The sequence below is a fragment of the Lolium rigidum genome, chromosome 3 (genome assembly GCF_022539505.1).
Source record: "Lolium rigidum isolate FL_2022 chromosome 3, APGP_CSIRO_Lrig_0.1, whole genome shotgun sequence".
Classification (NCBI taxonomy): Eukaryota; Viridiplantae; Streptophyta; class Magnoliopsida; order Poales; family Poaceae; genus Lolium; species Lolium rigidum.
In genome coordinates this window covers 215,293,706-215,317,047 of record NC_061510.1, presented here as the reverse complement: position 1 = coordinate 215,317,047, position 23,342 = coordinate 215,293,706, and the positions used below count along the sequence as shown (strand labels likewise).

General features: G+C 42.7%; 2 protein-coding genes across 2 annotated transcripts; one reads left to right on the top strand and one right to left on the bottom strand.

The window, feature by feature from the left end:
- The first annotated feature begins 6,473 nt into the window (after window positions 1-6,473).
- LOC124696051 (probable methyltransferase PMT2) lies at window positions 6,474-9,091 on the top strand. Its single transcript, XM_047228834.1, has 7 exons — window positions 6,474-6,617; window positions 6,712-7,388; window positions 7,466-7,676; window positions 7,767-8,055; window positions 8,215-8,586; window positions 8,671-8,748; window positions 8,824-9,091. Exons 2-7 carry the CDS (start codon window positions 6,738-6,740, stop codon window positions 9,089-9,091), a joined length of 1,869 nt encoding a protein of 622 aa, XP_047084790.1. The 5' UTR covers window positions 6,474-6,617; window positions 6,712-6,737.
- A 338-nt stretch (window positions 9,092-9,429) lies between these two features.
- On the bottom strand, window positions 9,430-14,031 carry LOC124698962 (transcription factor BHLH062-like). Its single transcript, XM_047231341.1, has 5 exons — window positions 13,900-14,031; window positions 13,008-13,097; window positions 11,668-11,783; window positions 10,716-10,843; window positions 9,430-10,292 (listed from the first exon to the last, which is right to left on the bottom strand). Exons 2-5 carry the CDS (start codon window positions 13,079-13,081, stop codon window positions 9,807-9,809), a joined length of 804 nt encoding a protein of 267 aa, XP_047087297.1. The 5' UTR covers window positions 13,082-13,097; window positions 13,900-14,031; the 3' UTR covers window positions 9,430-9,806.
- Between the last annotated feature and the right edge of the window lie 9,311 nt (window positions 14,032-23,342).

Sequence of the window (23,342 nt, the reverse complement as noted above, 5' to 3'; positions counted from 1 at the left end):
TTGATCATGCTCAGATTTGTTCAATTGCACGCTCAACACACGCTGTGCAACTAAGTTCCTGTACTGATCAGCAGTGTCAGCTTCCATTACCTCCATCTCTCTCCCAGAATCAGAATTGGCGTCATCACGTGCAGCAATAAGGGTCAATGTATCTTCGTTAAAGTCACTTGCAGAATCATATTCTCCATCTTCACGCACCAACATCACACGCTTGGTTCTGCATTCTCTTTCTATGTGTCCAAAGCCCAAGCATTTGCGACATTGAATGCCGCGCGTCTTCCTCGTGGAGTCCATGGAAGAGGAACTCCGAGGAGGACCAGCTGATGGTGGTGGAGTATGCTTTTGACGGTAAAGCACACGTCCGTTGGGAACCCCAAGAGGAAGGTATGATGAGTACAACAGTGAGTTTTCCCTCAGTAAGAAACTAAGGTTATCGAACCAGTAGGAGATGAAGATCATGTGAAGGTTGTTGGTGAAGGAGTGTAGTGCGGCGCAACACCAGGGATTCCGGTGCCAACGTGGAACCGCACAACACAATCAAACTACTTTGCTCCAACTTAACAGTGAGGTTGTCAATCTCACCGGCTTGCTGAAAACAAAGGATTAAACGTATGGTGTGAAAAATGATGTTTGCTTGCAGAAAACAAAAGAGAACAATGATTGCAGTAGGTTGTATTTCAGATGTAAAAGAATGGACCGGGGTCCACAGTTCACTAGTGGTGTCTCTCCAACAAGATAAATAACATGTTGGGTAAACAAATTACAGTTGGGCAATTGATAAATAGAGAGGGCATAACAATGCACATACATATCATGATGACTATTATGAGATTTACTTAGGGCATTACGACAAAAAACATAGACCGCCATCCAGCATGCATCTATGCCTAAAAAGTCCACCTTCGGGTTAGCATCCGCACCCCTTCTAGTATTAAGTTGCAAGCAACAGACAATTGCATTAAGTACTGTGTGTAATGTAAACAATACAAATATCCTTAGACAAAGCATTGATGTTTTATCCCTAGTGGCAATAACACATCCACAACCTTAGGGGTTCTTGTCACTCCCAGCATTCAATGGAGACATGACCCACTATCTAGCATAAATACTCCCTCTTGGAGTTACAAGTATCAACTTGGCCAGAGCCTCTACTAGCAACGGAGAGCATGCAAGATCATAAACAACACATATATGATAGATCAATAATCAACTTGACATAGTATTCCATATTCATCGGATCACAACAAACACAACATGTAGCATTACAAATAGATGATCTTGATCATGATAGGCAGCTCACAAGATCGAAACATGATGGCACAATAGGAGAAGACAACCATCTAGCTACTGCTATGGACCCATAGTCCAAAGATGAACTACTCACGCATCAGTCTGGAGGCGAGCATGGTGATGTAGAGCCCTCCGGTGATGATTCCCCTCTCCAACAGGGTGCCGGAGGAGATCTTCTGAACCCCCGAGTTAGGGTTGACGGCGATGGCGTCTCTGGAACTGTTCTGGTATTTTGGCTCTCGGTACTAGGGTTTTCGGGGACGAAGGAATAAATAGGCGAAGGGGCAGCGTCGGGGGAGCCAGGGGACTCCTTCCCCACGTCTCGGCGCGGCAGTGGGGCCCCCGCGCCGCCATATGGGGAGCGCCCCCTGCTGGCCTTCCTCGGCTCCTCTTCGGTCTTCTGGAACACTCCGTGGAAAATAGGGCCGTGGGCTTTTGTTTCGTCCAATTCCGAGAATATTTGTAAAACAACTTTTCTGAAATCAAAAACAGCAGAAAACAGAACTGGCACTGTGGCATCTTGTTAATAGGTTAGTCCCAGAAAATGCATAAAAACATTATAAAGTGTGAATAAAACATGTAGGTATTATCATAAAACTAGCATGGAACATAAGAAATTATAGATACGTTGGAGACGTATCAGAGTAGCAGTAGGTAGTGCTCGTGATGCAGGCGCGGTGTACTTGGAGGTAGTAGGTGCTGGTACGAGATGGTGGCGCTGATTTTCGCGGAGACCACGACGATGTATGACATGTAGAAATATATTAGCTCTTCTCCATGGTAGTTGACGATCCTGCACTTCACATTCAGCTTTGCAAGCAAGATGAAACAAGTGAGTAATAGTATTGTACTCCTTATAATCGAGAATATTTGAATCTCTTTATTCAAACCATCAAAGAAACGTGCAAGCATAGCCTCATTATCCTCTACAATACCACAACGAATCATGCAGTTTGCAATTCTTGATAATAGTCTTCTACATAATTTTTTCCTTGTTCTAAGCGAGACAATTTTTTCAGCAAGTCACGTTGATAATGTGGAGGAACAAAACGAGTGCGCATAGCAAGTTTTAAACCAACCCAAGTAGTAGGAATATTAGCATGGTGTACTCTACAATGCTCAGACCACCAAATAGATGCAAAATCTGTAAACTCACAAGTAGCAGCACTAACACGCAAATGATCAGGATAGCGTAAACATGCAAAGTGTTGCTCTACTTCCAATTCGCAAGTAACGTATGCATCAGGATTATATCTACCCTTAAATGGCGGAATATTCAGTTTCAGTTTAGAAACGTGATCATCATCACGTACCGGGCGTAGAGGTGGACGAGCGTTGCGGTTTAGTTGTCGTGGACGACCAGGTGCAGGTTGTTCGACCTCCTCTCCATCCAGCACGTTCTCATCTACCTGCTCGTCGTCGTCCCCTCCATAATCTTCATATCATTCATCAGAAAGTGCTTCAGGTGCGGCTGCAGCAGCAGGAGCGGTACCCGCAGGAATGTCCGCAGGAGGAACGGGGCGTGCACGGCGTCGCACGTTGTCGCGAGGCTGCGGTAATCGATTCAACAACTCCTGGAACTTGCGTCGAGCTTGGAGTTGAAGGCTTCCTCGAGGCCATCGATCTTGTCCAGCGCATCGGTGAGTTTGACGTCAACATCACCAAGGCGCGCGTCCACGTCTTGTGCATGCTCGTCCAAGATATGGGTGAAGTGAGCATGCATCTCTGCATTCGTCATCTTATCCGGGTCAACGGTCGCCAACTCTGTGCCTGTCATGGTTAGTATGCAACAAGCAACAATGTATATGCCTACAAACTACGGAATATGGTGGTTCACGCGTAATCCGTCAAGCAAAATACGAAGCTCTTACAAGTTCTTACCAAATAGTAGGAAGGCGATGTGGCAACCAGCAGGAATCAGCGTCTTCAAAGATTGCCAAAGCGATTACCAGGTGTCGACACCAAGCACGTGGAGACAATATGTAGAGCTATAGGAAGGCTAATATGGTAGCAAACAACAAATGTCAAAACAGCAATGCAATATTGAAAGTATGCTCAACCACAGTACTGTGCTGGTCATAGGCTAGACCGTACTAGAGACCCGAGCCTAGTTCACCAACGACGTCACGGCGCGGCACACAAGCAACGAGCAGCGATGAAGTAATATATGGTGGCGGTTGGCTCCAACAAGCACAAAGGAATAACTCAAAAGCAAGATATAAGTGAAGAACACAGGAAATTCCGGGTAGTAAACTTAAAAGTCCAAAATCTCAACCTTCCCGGCGTTTTTTGGCAATTCTAAGAGTCCAGAAAGCCGTACAACGTCTACGTTGTTGTGGCTGGATAGAACTTTTTCTCCCGCACGTTTTGAGTGGTCGAACGTCCAAAACGGAGTTCGTATGCAAAAGTTATGGCCGGTCAAAGTTTGTTGTCCAAAACTGCCTAATTCGGACTAAAAACGTCCTTACTAGTGGAAATCGTGGTCAACCCGAATTGGACGCGGATTTGACTTTTTTTTTTGCAATTTTTTTTTCTTCTACTCACAATCGGAAGGCGGCAATTATCTGGACACGACTATGGCGGAAGTATAAGGCGGGTGTATATGGCGATGGCGGAAGTATAAGGTGGGTGTATATGACAGGTGTATATGGCGATGATCTGCGTATGGTGCGAGCGGCGGCGTGACTAATATGACCAGAACTCGAAACTCTAAAGGAACTAGACGCTAAGACCAGCAACTCGACATGAAGATGCAGACACAAATTCAACTATGCAAAACTGAAAAGACAATGCAAAGACGTGGCAGGGGGCTTATGGGACGATGATCTAAAACCCTGAAAGTATTTTTAGCTTTTTCGTGGTTTATGGGTATGATGGCAGATGCAATCAAGACTAGGAAAACTGGTAAATCTCACCGAGCAACCTGAAATCTGATACCACTTGATAGGGCAAAGGTGTCCGATCTTTCGATGAGAGTATGATAACTTCGATTTGTTGGTGGAGTTCGTGATTAACGATCCGACTACACGTGCAAAGCTCGTGCGCCAATGCAATCGCTAGGACAATCTCCGAGAGTTACTGATCTTGCGGATGCACGATCAGCCTGACCAGCGAGGGTCTTAATTCCTACCTGAAATCGAGAACAAGTAAGAACTAATATTGCAATCAGAATATTGCGGATGAAGATGAAAGCTTTATTGAATAAGGTGGGATTCTGAATAGTCGGTCTTGTTCTGGGTGTTGGCCTCAAAAGAAGTACACGAGAGTTGCAGCAATGGCTAACTTTTAATCTAATCAAAATCCGAATCTAAACGTGACGGCTATGGGGGTATTTAAAGGAGGAAAATGTGGGGTTTCGGTCAGCCATACGTATGGTAGCCGAACCAAACCCTAGAAGGCCTTTCCCCCTTCAATACGGACTCTAAAAAGTGGCTGACTTAATTCCTGCGAAAATTACATGGGCCTGGCCCAAAACTAATGATGTCGCAGCACCATGTACTCATATGGACGAAATTATGAAGTGGGAAACTCTATATTTCGTCCATGTCTTCATCTCCAATTATGGTGGCTTCAAAGTTCTGAAATCTCCAGTCGGGGCGTCCTCTTCAATCCTCACATGTTTGTTGTCATCTCTTCCATGCGTGATCATGCTCTAATGCTTGTCCTCCTCATCCATGCTAGGTCCATCATTCCTAAGAGTAAGAAACACATCTGATTTAGGCAGCATCATATTCTCATGTATGTGAGGAATAGTTCCAATAAACGAAAGTACCTGGTAGTTAAGTTGTTTGGCACGAGCTCGAGTGATTGGTCTTGTATTTGTGTGGTTGTAGGTACAGCGGTTGTATCAATAAATGGGATGTTCTCATCAACATCGGTCTAGTTAAAGGGATGTCGAGCAGGAGGAGCATGTGGTGAAGAATCAAAAAGGCGCAACCGGTGGCGGAGATGAGAAAAAGGAGCAGCCGGTGGCGAGAACTTGTGAAGGTCTGGTTGGAGGAAACGAGCAGTCTACTAACACCTTCGATTCGGATTACCGGATTGCAGTACTAAAAAAATTCCTTCAGATCCTAGGTTTATCGAATCCATGGAAAGATCAATTTTGGTGTAACATCACTCAGGCGAAACTTCTAGTATTTGTTACTTCATGTCTTACCGGACAAACGTTTTCTTGTGAATGGTTGTGTATCGATGATTGGAGATAAGCCTAGGCTGTAGGTTTCCTCATGCAGTTGTGCGTTAGTAGATGAGACACGTGCAACATCATAATCAAGGTTAACGGTACAACATTGATGTGAGCAGTGTGTCCTAATATGCACCATGATGCCGCATCCCGCGGTTTTCATGGATCAATTATCCATCCCAATTTTTTTCGCATGCCACGTGGTATTAAGATCCATTGTTGCATGACTAGAGCATGCCTAGAGCTCAATTAACTCATATTTAGTTAAATCTCAATTGTACCCAAGTCTGAGTTGCATGACTTTTGTTTAAGTTGCAACTCATTCGTAACTTCTCGGATAGCACTAATTCAAATACGATATTTACTTAAATCCAAGGGCTTACATATTATTTTCGCAGTTGCATGCTAGGTAATCTGAAAAAATCTCGGTTGCAATCAACTAGGTTAGCATGAATCACGACGCAACCTCTAGGAGTCAACTGAGACTTGGCAAAATAAAATACTACATCTATCTATAAAAGGATGTCACAAATTTGGCTAAATTTAGATTATCTAGATACTTTTTTATAAATTATTTTAAATTTAAACAAATCTCCAATATTCTTTTATAAAAGGGGGAGTGGAAAACATTGTCTCGAGTTGCGAGAGTAGCGAATGTCCCGTACACGTGACATCACGTGTAAGTTCTGTCCATTGAATTCACTATAACATGTGCTTTGCGATTCGTGCTAGAAAATTTTATTCTGTTTCATCAAGTATCAGGATTCTGAAACATATTGATATAGATCATCAAAATTAATTGATTACATGCACGGGAGGTCCCATGCATGGGACAAAGTCATTTCCCCTCGAGTAGAATTTTTTGCATGCTCCTAAATTTCTCTACGGAAATCTCCCTTTCTTTAGGCCTCTTCTCTCCTCTACCCATCACTATACCCAAAACTTCCAAGATCCGCTTATTCCTCCCTTATCGTTGTGTATATTCTGAACAAACACACTAGCCACATTGGATACGTGCCCGTTGTCCTCTTCTCCCGCGCACCTCTTCCTCAACCAAAATCAATCAGATGCAACAACAGTGTCTCAATTCATCACGTCGTGTTGATCGATCCACTTCGGTCTGATCATACCATAATCAATCAAGGTACATGCATGCATGTAATTGACAAATTGATCATTAATTGTTGGGTGTTAATTTCTTGTTCCATGTTGATTGGTTTGTTCTTGATGTGTTGTAGGTTTTGATCGATCGTTGATCAATACCATGGCGATCAAGGGCAACTCGGGGGAGTACAGGGCTCGGAGCCCGCTGGCCATGGTGGTCGCCGTCCTGCTGTGCTGCTTCTTCTACGTGCTCGGCGCCTGGCAGCGCAGCGGCTACGGCAAGGGCGACCGCATCGCGGTGGCGGTGACCCGACAGACGGCCTGCGCCGACGCCTCCGCGGCCGGGCTCAGCTTCGAGACGCACCACGCCGGCGCGAACCTGTCGACGTCCGGCCTTGGTGAGCCACCGCCAACGTTCGCGCCGTGCGCGGCGGCGCTGGCTGACCACACCCCGTGCCACGACCAGGACCGGGCCATGAAGTTCCCGCGGAAGAACATGGTGTACCGGGAGCGGCACTGCCCGTCGGACGGCGAGCGGCTGCGGTGCCTCGTCCCGGCGCCGCCGGGGTACGTCACACCGTTCCCGTGGCCCAAGAGCCGAGACTACGTGCCCTACGCCAACGCGCCGTACAAGAGCCTCACCGTCGAGAAGGCCGTCCAGAACTGGGTCCAGTACGAGGGCGCCGTTTTCCGCTTCCCCGGGGGCGGCACCCAGTTCCCGCACGGCGCCGACAAGTACATCGACCAGCTCGCAAACGTCGTCCCTTTCGCCGACGGCACCGTCCGCACCGTGCTCGACACCGGCTGCGGCGTAAGCACATTCGTTCCATTGTCGCGTTGCCATTACACTTTGGTTACATCGATCTTGTTGACGTATGCCCATGTCAGGTGGCGAGCCTGGGCGCGTATCTGGATTCCCGTGGCGTGATCGCCATGTCCTTCGCGCCGCGGGACTCGCACGAGGCGCAGGTGCAGTTCGCGCTAGAGCGTGGCGTGCCGGCCTTCATCGGCGTCCTCGGTTCCGTCAAGCTCCCCTTCCCTTCGAGCTCATTCGACATGGCGCACTGTTCCCGCTGCCTCATCCGCTGGTCCGACAACGGTGAGACAGCACTCGACTGCTCGGTCTCAAGTCCATACACGCATGCCATTGGCACGACTCATGAGATTGATCGATAAAGCTTCGATGCAGGCGGGATGTACATGATGGAGGTGGACCGTGTTCTCCGGCCAGGCGGGTACTGGGTGCTCTCCGGCCCGCCGATCAACTGGAAGGCCAACTACCGGAAGTGGGAGCGCACCAAGGAGGATCTCTCCGGCGAGCAGAAGAGGATCGAAGAGTACGCAGAGATGCTCTGCTGGGAGAAGCTCACCGAGATGAACGAGGTCGGCGTGTGGCGGAAGCGGACGGACACGGCCGCGTGCCCAGCCAGGCCGGCGGCGGTCCGGACCTGCGACCCGGCCAATCCCGACGACGTCTGGTAATAGAAATGCCACTAGTAGTAGTACTCTTGCTCTGGTAAATGTCAACAGTCAAGATCGTCTTCTTGGCCGTTGATTCGTGAGGGACGGTTTGTACCATGCCACGTCGCTTTCAGCGGCACACGGCAAGGATTGCACTGAAAAACTGTTGGGTACAGGTACAAGAACATGGAGACGTGCATCACGCCGTCCACCGCCGCCGCCGGAGGACAGCTGCAGCCATTCCCGGCGCGGCTGAAGGCCGTTCCACCACGGATAAGTTCAGGCGCCATTCCTGGGTTTACCGTCGAGTCGTACGAGGAGGAGAACCGGCAGTGGGAGAAGCATGTCAAGGCTTACAGGAAGGTCAACTACAAGCTTGACACGGAGCGGTACCGGAACATCCTGGACATGAATGCCGGCGTGGGTGGCTTCGCCGCGGCCCTCTTCTCCCCAAAGTCTTGGGTCATGAACGTCGTGCCCACCGCCGCCCAGCTCTCTACCCTCGGTGTCATCTACGAGAGGGGCCTCATCGGCATCTACCATGACTGGTAAGTAAGCTCCCCTTGCCTGCCTTCCTCTGAAACATCATGTGAAGTAATGTTTCTTGGTTTCTGCTCCTTGTTGTTCTTCAGGTGTGAGGCCTTCTCAACTTACCCAAGGACCTACGACCTCATCCATGCCAATGGAGTATTCAGCCTCTACAGGGACAGGTGAGTCACTCACAGAAATGAGTGTGCCCTTTGAAGTGCTGTGTCAACTTTCTAAGAATCCGATGGCTGGATCAGGTGCAAGATGGAGGACATCATGCTAGAGATGGACCGGATTCTGCGCCCCGAGGGCACGGTGATCCTCCGGGACGACATCGACGTCCTGCTGCAGGTGCAGAAGGTGGCCACCGGAATGCGTTGGAAGACGATGATGGCAAACCACGAGGACAGCCCACACATCCCAGAGAAGGTGCTCTACGCCGTCAAGCGTTACTGGACAGCCGACGGCGATAACAGTTCTGAAGAGAACGGAAGTTCATCAGAGGGCAAAGGCTCAGATGTATGAAATGATGAGTGAGCACTGCAGCTCAGGAAGCAACCTGATTTGGGATATGCATGCGATTATGTTGAATTCATGCTGAGTTTTTCTAGAGTGTAGAAGGGAGATCAGCAGGTCTATTCCATTTATTATAACTAGGATGGAACTTTTTCTTCTTTTTTGGAGAAGGTAGGATGAACAATTCTAATGCTTCATACAAGGTGCCTGAGTTTGACAGATTTCACAAACGTGCTGTTACACTAAGAAATTGCATTTTCATGTGCCATTTTCACCGGATTGAACTATTATTTTCATAATAAGGTATGATATTTTGCATAGATAAGTTATTAATCAAACACACAGGGAACACGCAAGAGTGCGGTTATGGACAGATAACCTTAAAATTGCATTATTTTCCTCTTCAAACTAAACAATTCTATCTGCAATGTTTTGTACTCTGGTGATCCACCTTGCTGTTGAGAACCTCAGCAAAAATATATCGCAGACTATCGAGTTCTCCAGATTACAAATTTGGCTAGCCTGCACCAAAATTATATGCAAACATAATTGTACGTTATTCGAATAAAAGCTTCAAATATAGCGAAACTAGTTGGGTTTTTTTTTGACGTTGAAACTAAACTAGTAGGTTTGAACTATTGGTGAGTGGCTTCTTGGTATTTACAGGGGAGCTGTTCCCCAAGTACTGATCTTTAACACTGTCAGTTGGCTAACCGTTTTTTCACTATTTTCTATTTCTCGGCGAACCACTGCTTCTGCTTTCTTCTTGTGATGCTCTTGGAAGGCTGAGGCGAAGCTGTCCAGGCAAGGAAACAGCATGTCCCAAGGAAGTAGCTGGGTTGCTTCTATGTCGGGAAGATTCTCGATCTGGTGATGCTGATGTCCCTGGGAAGAGCTGGAGCTCCCGAGGCCGTGATGCTACCTGACCAGAACCAACAGACTGATGTCTCTGATTCTGCAGTGGAGATGGTGTGTTCATTGGGTGTGCCAAGGGCAGGGTGCTTAAACTAGAATCATTGCCCCATATATGATTTCGCGTCGGTTGAGTTGCTAAATGAGCGCTGCTGCTCCCAATTGGATGTGACATCCCAAGGCTGCTTGGATTGAGGCTGTTGTTTCTCATCCTTGCACAAAGCTCATTCTGTAGTTCTATTATTTGGGCTTTCAGTGTAGCATTCTCGTCTTGCAGCTCGTTCTTCTCTGAACCGACCTGTTGATAAGTGTAAATTAGGCTTAACAGTGAAGGTAATGCAAGTAACCTGAAACAACTACAAACATTTGATAAATCAAGCAAGCAGCAATATTGTAGCAGCAGCAACCTCTTATTTAAAAGGAAACACGTTAACGGCAATTATTTTATATGTCAGTTGATTGCAATGAAGGCATTGGCTACAAGTACAACAAATACATATTTTTTAGAAGCAACACACACGCAAGATATTCATCCTTGTGGTGAAGAAGGAAGCAGTTATCATGTAGGGCATATTTTGGGGTTTCAAAGGTCATCATTGACCCTTTGGAGTTGGTCTATAATTTGTTTGCGTTGGTCAAGTAACACAAGAATCCATGTAGCATACAATATGTTCAAAATTTGGAGCAGAAGTATACAAGCACTTTTATTTTGAAAACTCACATATTGGCGCTCAGTTAGAAGAGCAGACTGTTCCTTTCTAAGAGATTCTACTTGAGTAAACAAATCTCGCAGTACCCGTGCAGCATCACCCAAAACTGTAGCTTTTCCACTATTTTGTCGATCATGATCTGTAATAACAGAACTATTTCTATTAGAAACAATATGTAGAATATATCTGTACAAGAAACAACAATAAGCATGCAGGAGGTAAAGGTACAGGTTAAAACTGAGTAATGGTTAGTGCTAGCATGAATAATGCTGGTGGATAATTGCATACAAATCATTATCCATTGTTGCATAATTTATTCGTCATGTGCAACAAACATATAAAGGAGAATGAAAACAATGGATTTTACTTATTTTCGGAATGTCTAATAAAAACCTTCTATATGGTCTAAATAACAAGTTAATGTCAACTTTCCCCTTCAGAATTTTGTTCTCAGAGCAACATGTGGTGGACCACTCAAAAGTGAGCTTCGAAACAAACAGAAAAGCCAGCCCTTTCACAAGGGAATATTTAGCAATTTCAACAAAATGGGACCCATGTAGACTTTTAGAATCCTGGAAAGCTAGGATGAGAAAAACAGGAAGATGGTGCACACTATGTGTGCAACCTGTGCATGCCTATGACACAACAGCATATAATTAAAGAGGGAATCAACATATGCTCTTTCAGTTGCCGCATCAATACTATGAACACATACTACGCATAAGATATGTATGATCACTATAATAAACACATAACCTAATTTTAAGGTTTAACTTTGTCCTCTCTGGGATCTATATATAGTGTATTGTTTGCCAGTTGCCATCAAGTAATTAAAAAGGGGCACATGAGTCCAAGTGGAGGGAACAGAATCAAGTAATCTATGTGCAATAATTGGTATTTTTCTCAAAAGGGAAAATTAGATATGTACCAGATGGTCATTGATTAATGATGCATTGTACTAACCTAGCATACTGCTGAGCTCAACAAAAAGGTCATTCAACTGGTCACGCTTAAGTTTCTCTCGTTCAGCTTTATGATTTTTCTTTGGAGTTTTTTCCTGGGATCTTTGGTTAGGAGCCCTGCACCAAAAAAATTCTTCAGAATAAGAAAAAAATGTATACGAGGGAGGAGGGTAGCATTTATAGGAAATTAAGATGTGAAATTAATGACCACGCCTAGGTTCAGAATAATACGAAGGTGCAAATTTACAAATTTGGCAAACTTCAGGACATGGACAAAGACTAGGTCTAAGCAACTCTGTGTTGATATATATTCCCAGCCCTTCTCCATCAGTTCGTACTTTTGGGTGATCTGGCTGATACATGAATTTAATATGGTATTAGAGCCAAGAGGTCTCAAGTTCAAGACCCAGCCAGACATCCAAAATTTAATACTCTGTACTCTGAAAAATATTCTAATATCAAAGTAGCATGAAACACATCTCTGGATTTCTCAACAAAATTGTTGTTTTAAACTTCAAAAACTAATCGCTTTAATAGAAACTCACGATACACTTGTACCTGATATCTATGCAACATAGCCTACAGTTCATACAACAATGCCTAACTGCAAGTCTTTATGGCAAGTACTGCCCCCAGATTTATATTGCCGATCACAAGATAAATGAGCAGGATGGAACTGCGGCACCATGTGCTTAATTTCGTGTTTTAATTCCTAAATCACCTTCAGTTTTAGAAGTTTCTTCTATTTTATGTTTGTATTTATAGGAAATTTGATCTCATGGATTTCTCTGTTTGTGCTCTGTACATATGGCATTTTCTTTTAAGGCTTGTGCCAGCTCAGAGAACATAATCCTTATTATTGGAAACACACAAAGAAAAACACAACTTTTAGTGGGCCCATACACCCAAAATCATCAAAATTCTAGCCCTTACATGATGCAGATGCAATATAATCAGGTGAAATGTAGAGTCTACTGGAGCAGATGAGCCTCCTCATGTACAAGAATAACTGAATAAGTAACACATCACTTATGGTCTTTTAACAGATTAGCGAACAGATCCACTTGGAAACATAAATATTGATCAGCATGCAGCTTTATGGTTATAAAACAGATTTAGAATATGAAGAGCAGAACTGGTTTGAACTAGGAGGATGGTCACAAAGAACTGAACAGGGTAAGTTTGAGCGCATTTTATCAGTAACTAAGTCAGTGTCACAACTTAAACTTTTGGCTAATTGGCCAAAGTAAGAAGGTGAAATGAATTACAGTTATATAAAGCTAGGTAAATAGCTAAGTAAATGAAAAGTGGAAAGAAGAAGAGAGGTAATTAAAGACCAACCCATCAACACGCTTTTCGGCAGCAGAATTTGAGCTGCCAGGCAGTGAACCTGAGCTGTCCGTATCAGCCACCATCCCAAGGTTTTGGTTCCTGCATAACACGAAAAGAGATAAAGCTCAAATCCAAGTAACAAGAAGGGCAGGCTAATGTAAATCTCTGACTACAAGGAATGTCAAGTTTAGTCCATTTACAGACTCCACGGTCTCTTGTGAAGTGGTACCATGGAGAATCCAAAGTTCTTAATACAATCGAGAACTAGTACAGAACCATGGACATTTTTACAGGAGATAATAAATGCTGCAAATAATACCATCAAGATACTACCAACTTTTCATTTGGAGGAAGTTCATGTCAACAACAGACAGCCTATATGGATCCATAAAATTCCATACCAATATATAAGGCCTGAGACGATACTAGTATCAATCATAACCCACCTACCCAAAAAAAACAAAACATCAACAACTCCTTACTCATAACAACCTTTTCAAAACCATCAACCGCCCTAACAGTGAATCATAAAACCAATTGATTCATATTACCTATGATCTACAAAGAATCCGGTAGACCATATCCGCCTAACAACATGACTATTCCAACTAGAAAAGCTTCACGGCGAACACCATGATACAATCTACAAGAAGAACACGAAAAATCATATGGAGCTGCTCATGCTGCGCTAGGCCCAGAACTCCCCACTGAATCTCAACCCACACCCCCAAGACCAAGAGAGCAGCTCTCCTCGCCGTACTTCTCACCAGCTTTGACCCTCGATCAGCGCGCATAACTAGCCCTAGCAAGCCATAGCTAGAACAGAAATAAAGCCATGTATACGATCTGCCCCCACCAAATCAGCTGAAGGAATTCACATAACAGTATTTGGTTGCCCTACCTCAGTTTCGGTGGATCTTGATCCGCTGCGGCCGGCCGGCCTGAGCCTGAGGAGGGTGGAGGCGTGGAGGCGAGCGGGAGCGGGAGGGGGGGCCGCCTAACTGGGGGAGGAGACGAGGAGAGGGGTCAGAGGAGGGAGGCGAGCACGCGACGAGCGTGTGGCGGCCACCCACGCCCTCACACTTGTGTGATGCATGCGCCAGCGAGGTGACACATGGCGGTGCGCGTCGCCGTCGGACCCACGGGGATTCCGGTGTCTGATTGACACGCCGGGGGGTGGGGATCGATCATCGGATCATCATCACCCTCCCGGTGGACCGGGATTGGGGATAAATAGTCACATGCTCTGCTGGCACTAGTGTAGTAGACCTTTTGCCTGGGCTGGGGTGGGCTTGGATAGGGGGCCCATCCTTTCCAAGACCTATCATGTCAGTTCAAAATTTATGGGCTATGTCATTTTTTAGAACAAAGTATAATAAGATTATTTTTTTCAGTATGTTACAGTTTTTGGAATAAAGTCATGATCACATATTGAATCATTCGAATACATCATGATCTCGTTAGAGTTTTCGTGTGTTTAGATTCATTTCCCCCAATAACCAAGTTTTCTCGAATTAATTGCTATGGTTGAAGAGCACTGGTTGTGGCATACTTTTTGCAGATGGAATGTGCATTTCACAAATCAAGCGCTAGAATTGCGTAGAAAGGTAGGTTCAGAACAATTTTCATTTCTGGAATGAGCTAGATAACGCTGGAATGATTAGCACGGCCCGATCATTCTCATCTGCCATAGGTACCACGCGGTCCATCCTCCCTCAATCATACATCTTGACTTCCAAAAGGAGGTGGAAGCCGTTTGATATGGATAACACCAGGAGGGAGAGGCACGGTAACCTACAAAGATCTATAGAAGTAGGTTTCGCTTTGATCCATCCCAAATATCAATGTGAAGAAGAACCACAACCTCATTGGCTACACCATGAGATAGTCAATATATATAGTTGAGAGATAAGGAATTTCTAAATTCCATTTCCAAATCCTTTGAAGATTGGGAATTGTTTAATCGGTCATGTTACTGCTATATGACTGGAAGATGTATCATGATGGTTTCCCTTTCATTTTATATGTATATCTTGTACGACATCTTTGTCATGTGCGAGTATTAATTTCCTATTTGCACGAGATGTGTATGGGATTAATGGAAGGTAGTACATTTTCTAAAAAAAAACATATTTATTCTAAGTCATTGATATGCTTGCAGCGAATTTAAAATCGCACATATAATTGTTGGGATATTGAATGTGTGTTCATCTACCAAACGTACATGATGATCTCGACTTATTCAATTGGTTCAGTATATTACACCATCTGTATCTCAATCTTCATCAAGAAACTCCACAAGCATCCAAAAAAATCACGTGTTGGTTATGTCAGTTTATAATGTTAAGCAATCAAAATGTTCATGGAAATGAAAGACATCAGGAGACTAACTAGCATGATATTTGGGACACGTGCGTATTTTTTATTTCGTAGAGGTACCTGTCTTCTTTATTTCACCTCTTCACACCAATTGCTTGCACTATCCTTCCGACAGATACCTTGATGTATTATCATTTAAAGATACATGTTCGACTAAAAAGGCAGATTTTTAGAGGCTATGATTATTGTGATAGTTTTCTTACCATGCCAGTCCTACCATAGGGCGTCGGTGGCTGATTGGTTCAACCAAATCTGTCCATCATTGTTTGTTATATTGGTGTGTGTGTTAGTTTTGTGTGGCTTGGTAACGTACTGATGTTCGTTAGTTGGGGGGTCGATTCTATTTTTACACTGGCATGAGCCTATAATTGTCATTGGCCCTGCCAAAACTTAGCCCACCAAAAAGTGTATCGATTTAGTTTCCAGCGGTGAAAAAACTAACTAATGATTATGTTATATCCACCTTTATCTTAGCCACTCACTCTCCTCCTCTTGCTTCACTTCTTCACACGGTCGCAGCTTTCACCTACCCGGTCCATTTCCTTGCTACGTCGTCTAATTCCCTATGGTGACCTCAACACTAGGCGATAGAGGTCAAACACAAATCGGCTCGGATCTAGATAAAAAAGGGGATCTGAGATGCGAAATTGATAGAGGGTTGGGTGAGAAGCAGAGACGCAAAAGTATGAGCTAGTTTGGAATTTCTTTATAGCATTCATGTCGGTAGAAGCATCGACTTAGTTTTTTAACCCCACTCTACTTATACTTACAAGTGGGACCAGTGCCACCACTCTCAGTTCAAATAAGTGTTCTCTTACTTGTACTATTATGTATATAATATTTTGAAGTAGTTTGGGTATCCCACAACTTTCCATATATTATGTTTTAAAAAATAAAACATGTCAATGATTCAAGATTCGAGATGCATGATCGTTCATTTGTGAACTTTTCCTTTCAACGATTCTTTGAAGAGTTGTGCAGAGACAAATTGTGCACATCTGATGTTATTTTAGAACATAAAACATTTTCTTATTTTACGTATCACACAAACCTACCTTGTCATGACCTAAAAATTTAAAAGCTCATAATTTACCCAATCATTTAGATCTGCAACAATGTTTAGATATTTTTGTAACTTTTATTTGTAACTATGTTCAATAACTATGTTTTTTTTTGGCTCTAAAACCTTGTCTTGGCGTACCACATGGGGTGGCATAGCTTTGCCCTAAAGTTTACATGCACTTCATCCAATAATATATCTTCAAAAGCATTGGATATTTTGAGAGCTCTTACGTATAGTATTTATTTTTCTCACATCAACCTAGTGAGAAGCATATTCCCTAGTCATATTCATTCCATTCTCATTTGGTTTCTTTTTTATAATTGCAATACATTTCTTCCGTTTTCTTGAAGATCTTCGTTAGTCATTGTAATTGTGTGCTTTAGTAAACAATGGAGCTACAACAAAATTTGTTTTTTTAGGTGGATACTACTAGGAGTTCAAACACAATGGAACATCTATAAATTGCCAACGAGCTTATAACTCTACACCTATAAACAAATAATTTTGATGGACATAACCTATTTCGTAAGCCATACCGACAACTAGATTGAAAATGGTTTTGATTGATAATTTATGCACCGATCACATATGTTTTTAGCAACAATTTTTATATTACCATGAAGTCAAAGATACCCGAGAAACACTTTAATTCAAAAAATGGACGCGCAAATATGAATTGTGAGAATTTCAGTCTTCAACAACGGCCCAATTTATTGCTAGTACTCATTAGAAAGCATCAACCATACCATATGTACAGATAAAACTTGTATAACATAACATCAGAAATTAAACATCTCCAAAAAAAGGCAACATATTAAGATATAAAATATGATACCAACTAAGTAAGATTTATAAAATGCATAGTAAAATTTATAAGAAAAGATGGATGATGGATTATGTATTGTGCTCGACTAAGTATGTTCATGAAAGATTATTTACACTAAATTTGTATCATGATAATAAATGATAACTTGAGAAGTACTTAACATGATCATGTAGTATAAAATATTGTAATTTGAGTTCAATTATCCAACTATGGACAAACATTAAGAAGTATGCATGTATCTATGCACATACACCTAAAATACATGTTTAACTTTAGTGATACACCAGTAGAAAACATGTCTTTTGTTGTGAGTTGTCCGGAGCATTAGACCAGGCTGTGTTAAAAACTCGGACTAATGTGCCATTAGTCCCGATTCCAACGGCTAGGGACACCGCACGGTTTTAGTCCCGATTCAAATGAACCTTTAGTCCAGGTTGGAGGCACCACCTCTTTAAATTCAAAATTAGAATTCCTTTTAGATGTAGGTAGGTTAGGTGATCTGGTTATTATGAAAAATTACAATCATGAATTTGGCTTTTTGTTTTGCAAAAATCGTTGTATTATTTTGGTAAAATGGGATTATCTTTTGCATACGAACTCGAAAAAAAAGTTTAATATATGAAAATGTATGTACACGAAAAGTTACATCTGAATTAACCAGGGTTTACTCATTAGCCATTTTTTAGATTCTCAAACTGCCAAACGAAAATATGAAAAATTTCAGGTTTTAGGTTCTACAAAAAAAATTATTTATTTATTCAAAGATTATTATTACATCATTACTTTTATTTATTAAAAGAATTATTTAAAATTCAAACAATAAAGAAGTGGGACATCGTGACCAACAAGTTAATAGGATGGATATGATAGTAATATCAATAACATTCGCAAAGAGTGGGAAGTTTGACCACGAGTAAGTAATTTGACTAGAAATTCTAGAAAAAAAAAGAGGGAGTCGAAAAAATTGGATAAAAATAGATGTAATGGCCTTTAGTCCCAATTGGTGTTACAAACTAGGACTAAAGGTCCTCCGCCCCGGCGCGTGCCCGCAGCCCACGTGGAGGGTCTTTAGTCCCGGTATGTAACACAACCAGGTCTAAAGAGTGGGGCTTTAGTCCATATTTCATAGTTCCGGTTGGGAAACCGGGACTAAAGGCCCTTCCCAACCGGACAATAGACCCGTTTTCTAGTAGTGATACATAAGGTTTCACATACATCACCACACCATGGTTATTGTCAACGTGCTCGACATACATGAAGGCCAAGGAACCTACATAAAAAATACCCCCTCTTATCTAATACCATAGCTTTGTGATTGCAACTCTTGGGCTATAAATGCCCCCTCTTATCTTTCATATATGGTTGTACTTGATTTTATACTTGAGAATTTTTATACGCCCCTCGAAGACCCAAGGTCTCCCCGTGTGGGATGGATCTAAAACTCCATTCTAGCTAGGAGATGAGCTACATCCGCCCTAGTTCTACCTTTCCTCATGGATTGAATATAGGGATATTACTTGAGTGGCAAATAAATTTCAACAAAGAGTGGTGTTGACATGAGTTATTTCTCCAATGGTTATCACATTGGTTTGTTGTTGGGGATATGCCAAATAGGTTTATGTGGTGACCCGGCATACCACTGCATGGTGTAGTATGCAAATTTGATATAACACCAATGAAACACCGTTCCACTAGTACTATATCGCTCAGAGTGGTACAACAGAAACATATGCGGGTCCAAGGCATGTCTATAGAATTACAACACTGACTCTTTACAAAAGATCCACACAGCTTCCTACTTTACAATGAGGTAAAACTGCAAATAAACTCCAGAAGAACGACTCGTGGTCGTGGTGGTAGCGGGAATCTACGCGGCGACGACCTCCAGCCGGCCGGCGGCCGATTCCTCTGCTTTCTCTCGGCAGCACTCTTTGCGGTGATTTGTGGAAAACAACATTCTTCTCAGCAACCGATCCTTGGAATCCCATTAGCTCAGGATCCGGTGCATGCAAATTACTTCATGAATTCTAATTATGATAATTTGATTTTTCATGGAAAATTTTGTAGAGTATTTAACTAGCTATAGAGGCTATGAATAGATTCTAGCTAAATAGGAGCTAGGTTTAGGAAGCTAGTTCCCTTCTATGGCTAATCTAGGTTGTATCCTTGTTGGATGTGGTGTTTGTCTCTTCTGATAGGTTCATGTCCCTTGAAGTAGTTGTTGAATCCTCGGTCTTCGGGTTGCACTGTAAATCCTCCTTCGATGCCTCCATATCTAAGCAGGGGAATTTAAGAGTGGGATGAGTACGAGCGTACTCAACAAGTTCATTATAGGAAAGAGGTGTTTAATGCACTAGCTACAACATTAGACCAGAAAGTCTAATACCAATGCAGGTTTTCATAACCATTTCTTCAAAAGGGTTGCTTTTATTCAGAAGAACTATGTCCGTCAGCCTTCACCGGTTTACTTGAATTTCATGGAGTTCCTTTCTGGCAGCGTTCGCAGTTCCAAAACCCGGAACAGGGAGTGACAGGTCACGGTTCATTACACTCTGCAGAGGTGTGTTGCTTTACCCATAAGAGATCTTAACCTTGGTGCCAACCGGGCGCGCAACCCGTCCACACTTCCTTTGGTGTGAGGCCTGGTATAAGGTCTTAGCCAATCATATTCCTCCGCTACCTCGCACACCCACCCTTTGTTGCAATCCCCGACCCTGGGTCCTCTCCGGTGTACTTATACCAATTAAGGATGGCCCCCGACCACGACAACAGTTCTGGGCTAACTACCATAAAATCCTTCGCCGGTAGATGCAACCCATCATAGACCGCATTATCGTGGGGAATTAGAGTGGGATCCCCACCCTCAAGTTGCTCCCGCAAGACACAACTGCTACGGTAAGCGCATCCGTTGATGTACGAGAGGTGGAAATACAATTGACTACTCCGTCCCATTCCAGATCTTATGGTTAACACGAGTTTTACGGCACAAGAATCACTGGACGACATTTGTTGTTTAATACTAGATGGATATAAACCCATTGCAATGGAACCTCCACCATGTCAACACATTCCATGGTTCCATTGCCAACCACATAGTCATATCCATAGTTATGAAAGTAGTACTTTTGCTTTTCATGCAAGAGTGATAAGTATAGTACTTTGCAAGTAATTTGATAAAAAATACTCAAATGACATGAGCAAGCGATGAACTTGTCTTTCTTGGCTGCAAGATTATGCGGACAAGGTCTTTGATCTGCAATAACTCCAAATTCTGAAATAGCATCATCGTTCGGTAAGGATGATGTTTTTAAGATTGGCAAGGATGCAATAATGCATAAGAATGAGATGCAATCGTTCTAAGCGTGTCCTAACCCCGATGATTTAGGATTAGTGAGTTGTAATGATTAGTTCAATGTGTGTTGCACTTTTAGAGTGATTCACAAACAAGGTTCTTATTAGGGTTTTGTTGTTTTAGAATCCTAAACAAGTGGTATAATGCATAATAACAGTCATACCCACCAAGGAATAGTAGTTGTAAAATAAGTAAAGAGCAGTTTGTCACTTTTAAGTCCTATAGTGCATGGTTGATGATTACTTATTATGTAATTCAAAAGGATAACTTTTGAAGAACATGTTCTTTAATAAAGAACAAATATGAAAATTAGGTTTTTGGGGTTCTATGGTGTTCTATGGTTCCAATTGGTTTCTGGAGTAAGGATTAGATGTATCCCAGCAATGTTGGATTCATCAACACCTAGGGCTTGTAAAGTTGAGTTAAGCCTAGGTATCCTAAGCAATTATTTATACATGGTTGCTGTCAAGGTTGGTTATATCTTACTGGTGATAGGTAGCTAGGGTTTATAGGTACTATTAGGTAGGGTTGATGAACACTCTCTATTTACTTCAAAAGAATAACTTTTGAAGAACATACTTCTTAAGAAATAAAAAGTATTATAATTAAGGTTGAGGTTGTCTAGGGTTTGCTATTGGATCCACTAAGTAAGGAATAATTGGCTCCTAAATAGGATGGTTCATAATTATGAAGTACTTGTAGGGTTTAGTGGACTATGGTTATGTAATGGTAAATATTGGGCATACATGCTATTGGAGTTCGTCACAACGGTGTGATGCTAAGTATGGATAAGTAAGGATGATGGTTTTGGTAATAATAACTAGGGTTTGCACTTGGTTGACCCTACATTATCATGTAGGTTTTATTAGGATGAGTTCATGGTATATCAACTTATAAGTACTATGGCTTCTATTATTTTATGGGAACAAGAACAAGTACTTAGTTGCTAATTGTGGGTCTATAATTCAAAAGGAAATAACATGATCACAAGTTATAACCTAGGGTTTAGGTTTATTAGCAATTTAAGGTTCACATAAAATAATAGAGCTAGGGTTCCTAATGGAATTAGGGTTTTAGGTTTCAGATAAGATTATGAAACTACAACTTTATGTATAATGGAACTAGGTTTCCTATTTAACATGCAATTCTTAGATTAATAACTGTTTGCAAAGTTAAAGTTATTAATAACTTTGCAATAAATATAATATTGGATTTGGCATTTAATTATTTTTAAAGATTTTAATAATTAAGGTAATTATTAATCAAGGTTTAAATCCTAATAATATGGATTTAATAAGTTACAATTAAAGAAAATTAGTTTTAATGTTTTCTTTATTTATTTACTGGTTTTTATTTATTTTAAAAACTTTTCTTAATTATTGAATTTCAATTGAAGTTAGAATTATAAGAAAAGGGTTTAATTAATAAGTATTAAACAATTAAATTTTTATTAAAATAAAAAATTTCATATTATATTTTATTGAATAGAGTTTACTTTTCTAAGAATTTTGATATCTTATTTACATTTTTCTGAGTTATAATGGATTTTATAAATATTTGCAAAGTTTCAGCAATTATTGAATTGGAATTAAAATGAAATCTACTAGATATACCCGGGCTGAAGCTACCCAATGACACTGACATGTGGGCCAGTGCCACGCTGGCTGCCACGGTGGCGTCGATGTGGCAACCATGGCCACCACCGGCGGCCAGCCATGGACGGCGCCGACGTTCCTGGGGTCCCGCGGGGATGTGCGTGTGCTCGTCAGAATCAGGGGAATGAGACGAACCAAATGGTGGCGGCGCCGCTGGCTAATCGTCACCGGAGCTTCGCGGCGACGAGGCCGAGCGGAGAAGCTTGCAGGTGTACGGCGCTACGGCGATGCAGGGGTATAGAGAGAGGGCTATGATGCTCTGGAGGTTCAGTGGCTCACCCGAAGCACGATGAGCTTGGTGGCGAGGCGAGAGGAGGTCGCAGTCGCCAGGATTGCTCGATGCCGGCATCGGAGAAGACGACCTGGCGAAGTTGATTGAAGGCGAGTTAGCTCGATTCCTCGCGCACGGTAACCATGTCGAGGACGGCGATTCCAATGGTGGTCACGGCGAGGTCTGGGGCATCCCCAATCGGCGGCGATGGTCGGTGTCCGAGCGGTTAGGGTTTCAGAAATTAGAAGAAACAGACGAACGCGAGCGGCGGAGACTGTGGTGGGGTATTTATACGGTCGAGGACGGTCGTCGACGGTCGCAAGAGTCAGAAATGCCGGGCGGGACGTGGCTCGTCGGCGTTGTGCTGTCGACCATGCGGAGGAAGAAGGAGACGAAGACCTCTTCGTCCTCCTCGCTCTTATCCGAAGCGAAGGGGTACATGGGATGTCTGGGTGGTGGCTTGGGCCGCGTTGGTGGGTTGTGGTGCTGGGCTGCACCATGGGCTGCTCGGTTAGGTAAGTCCATCTCCTCTCCTTTTCTATTTTCTTTTTATTTCTATTTTATTTTTTTCTATTTTCCATATTGTCAATTTACATACTGTTTTGAATTCAAAATTTGAATTCTTGTCTGTTTTGCAGGTTTTTATCAATTTGGCTTTCATGAGGACTATTACAAGGAGCATTGTATTGATGCATTGTTTTTGAATAAACATTAAGTATATGTGGGCCTTGTCACAATTTTAATTAGACAAGAATTTAGGTATTCATTTTAATGTCCTTTCTCATTTGTAATATAACT

Coding starts and splice junctions, on each gene's coding strand:
- LOC124698962 (XM_047231341.1), bottom strand. CDS start 13,081: ATGGTGGCTGATACGGACAGCTCAGGTTCACTGCCTGGCAGCTCAAAT. Junction 11,784..13,007: donor GCCGAAAAGCGTGTTGATGG/GTTGGTCTTTAA, acceptor TTTTTGGTGCAG/GGCTCCTAACCAAAGATCCC. Junction 10,844..11,667: donor TGAGCTCAGCAGTATGCTAG/GTTAGTACAATG, acceptor CTGTTATTACAG/ATCATGATCGACAAAATAGT.
- LOC124696051 (XM_047228834.1), top strand. CDS start 6,738: ATGGCGATCAAGGGCAACTCGGGGGAGTACAGGGCTCGGAGCCCGCTG. Junction 7,677..7,766: donor CATCCGCTGGTCCGACAACG/GTGAGACAGCAC, acceptor GCTTCGATGCAG/GCGGGATGTACATGATGGAG. Junction 8,056..8,214: donor GCCAATCCCGACGACGTCTG/GTAATAGAAATG, acceptor TGTTGGGTACAG/GTACAAGAACATGGAGACGT.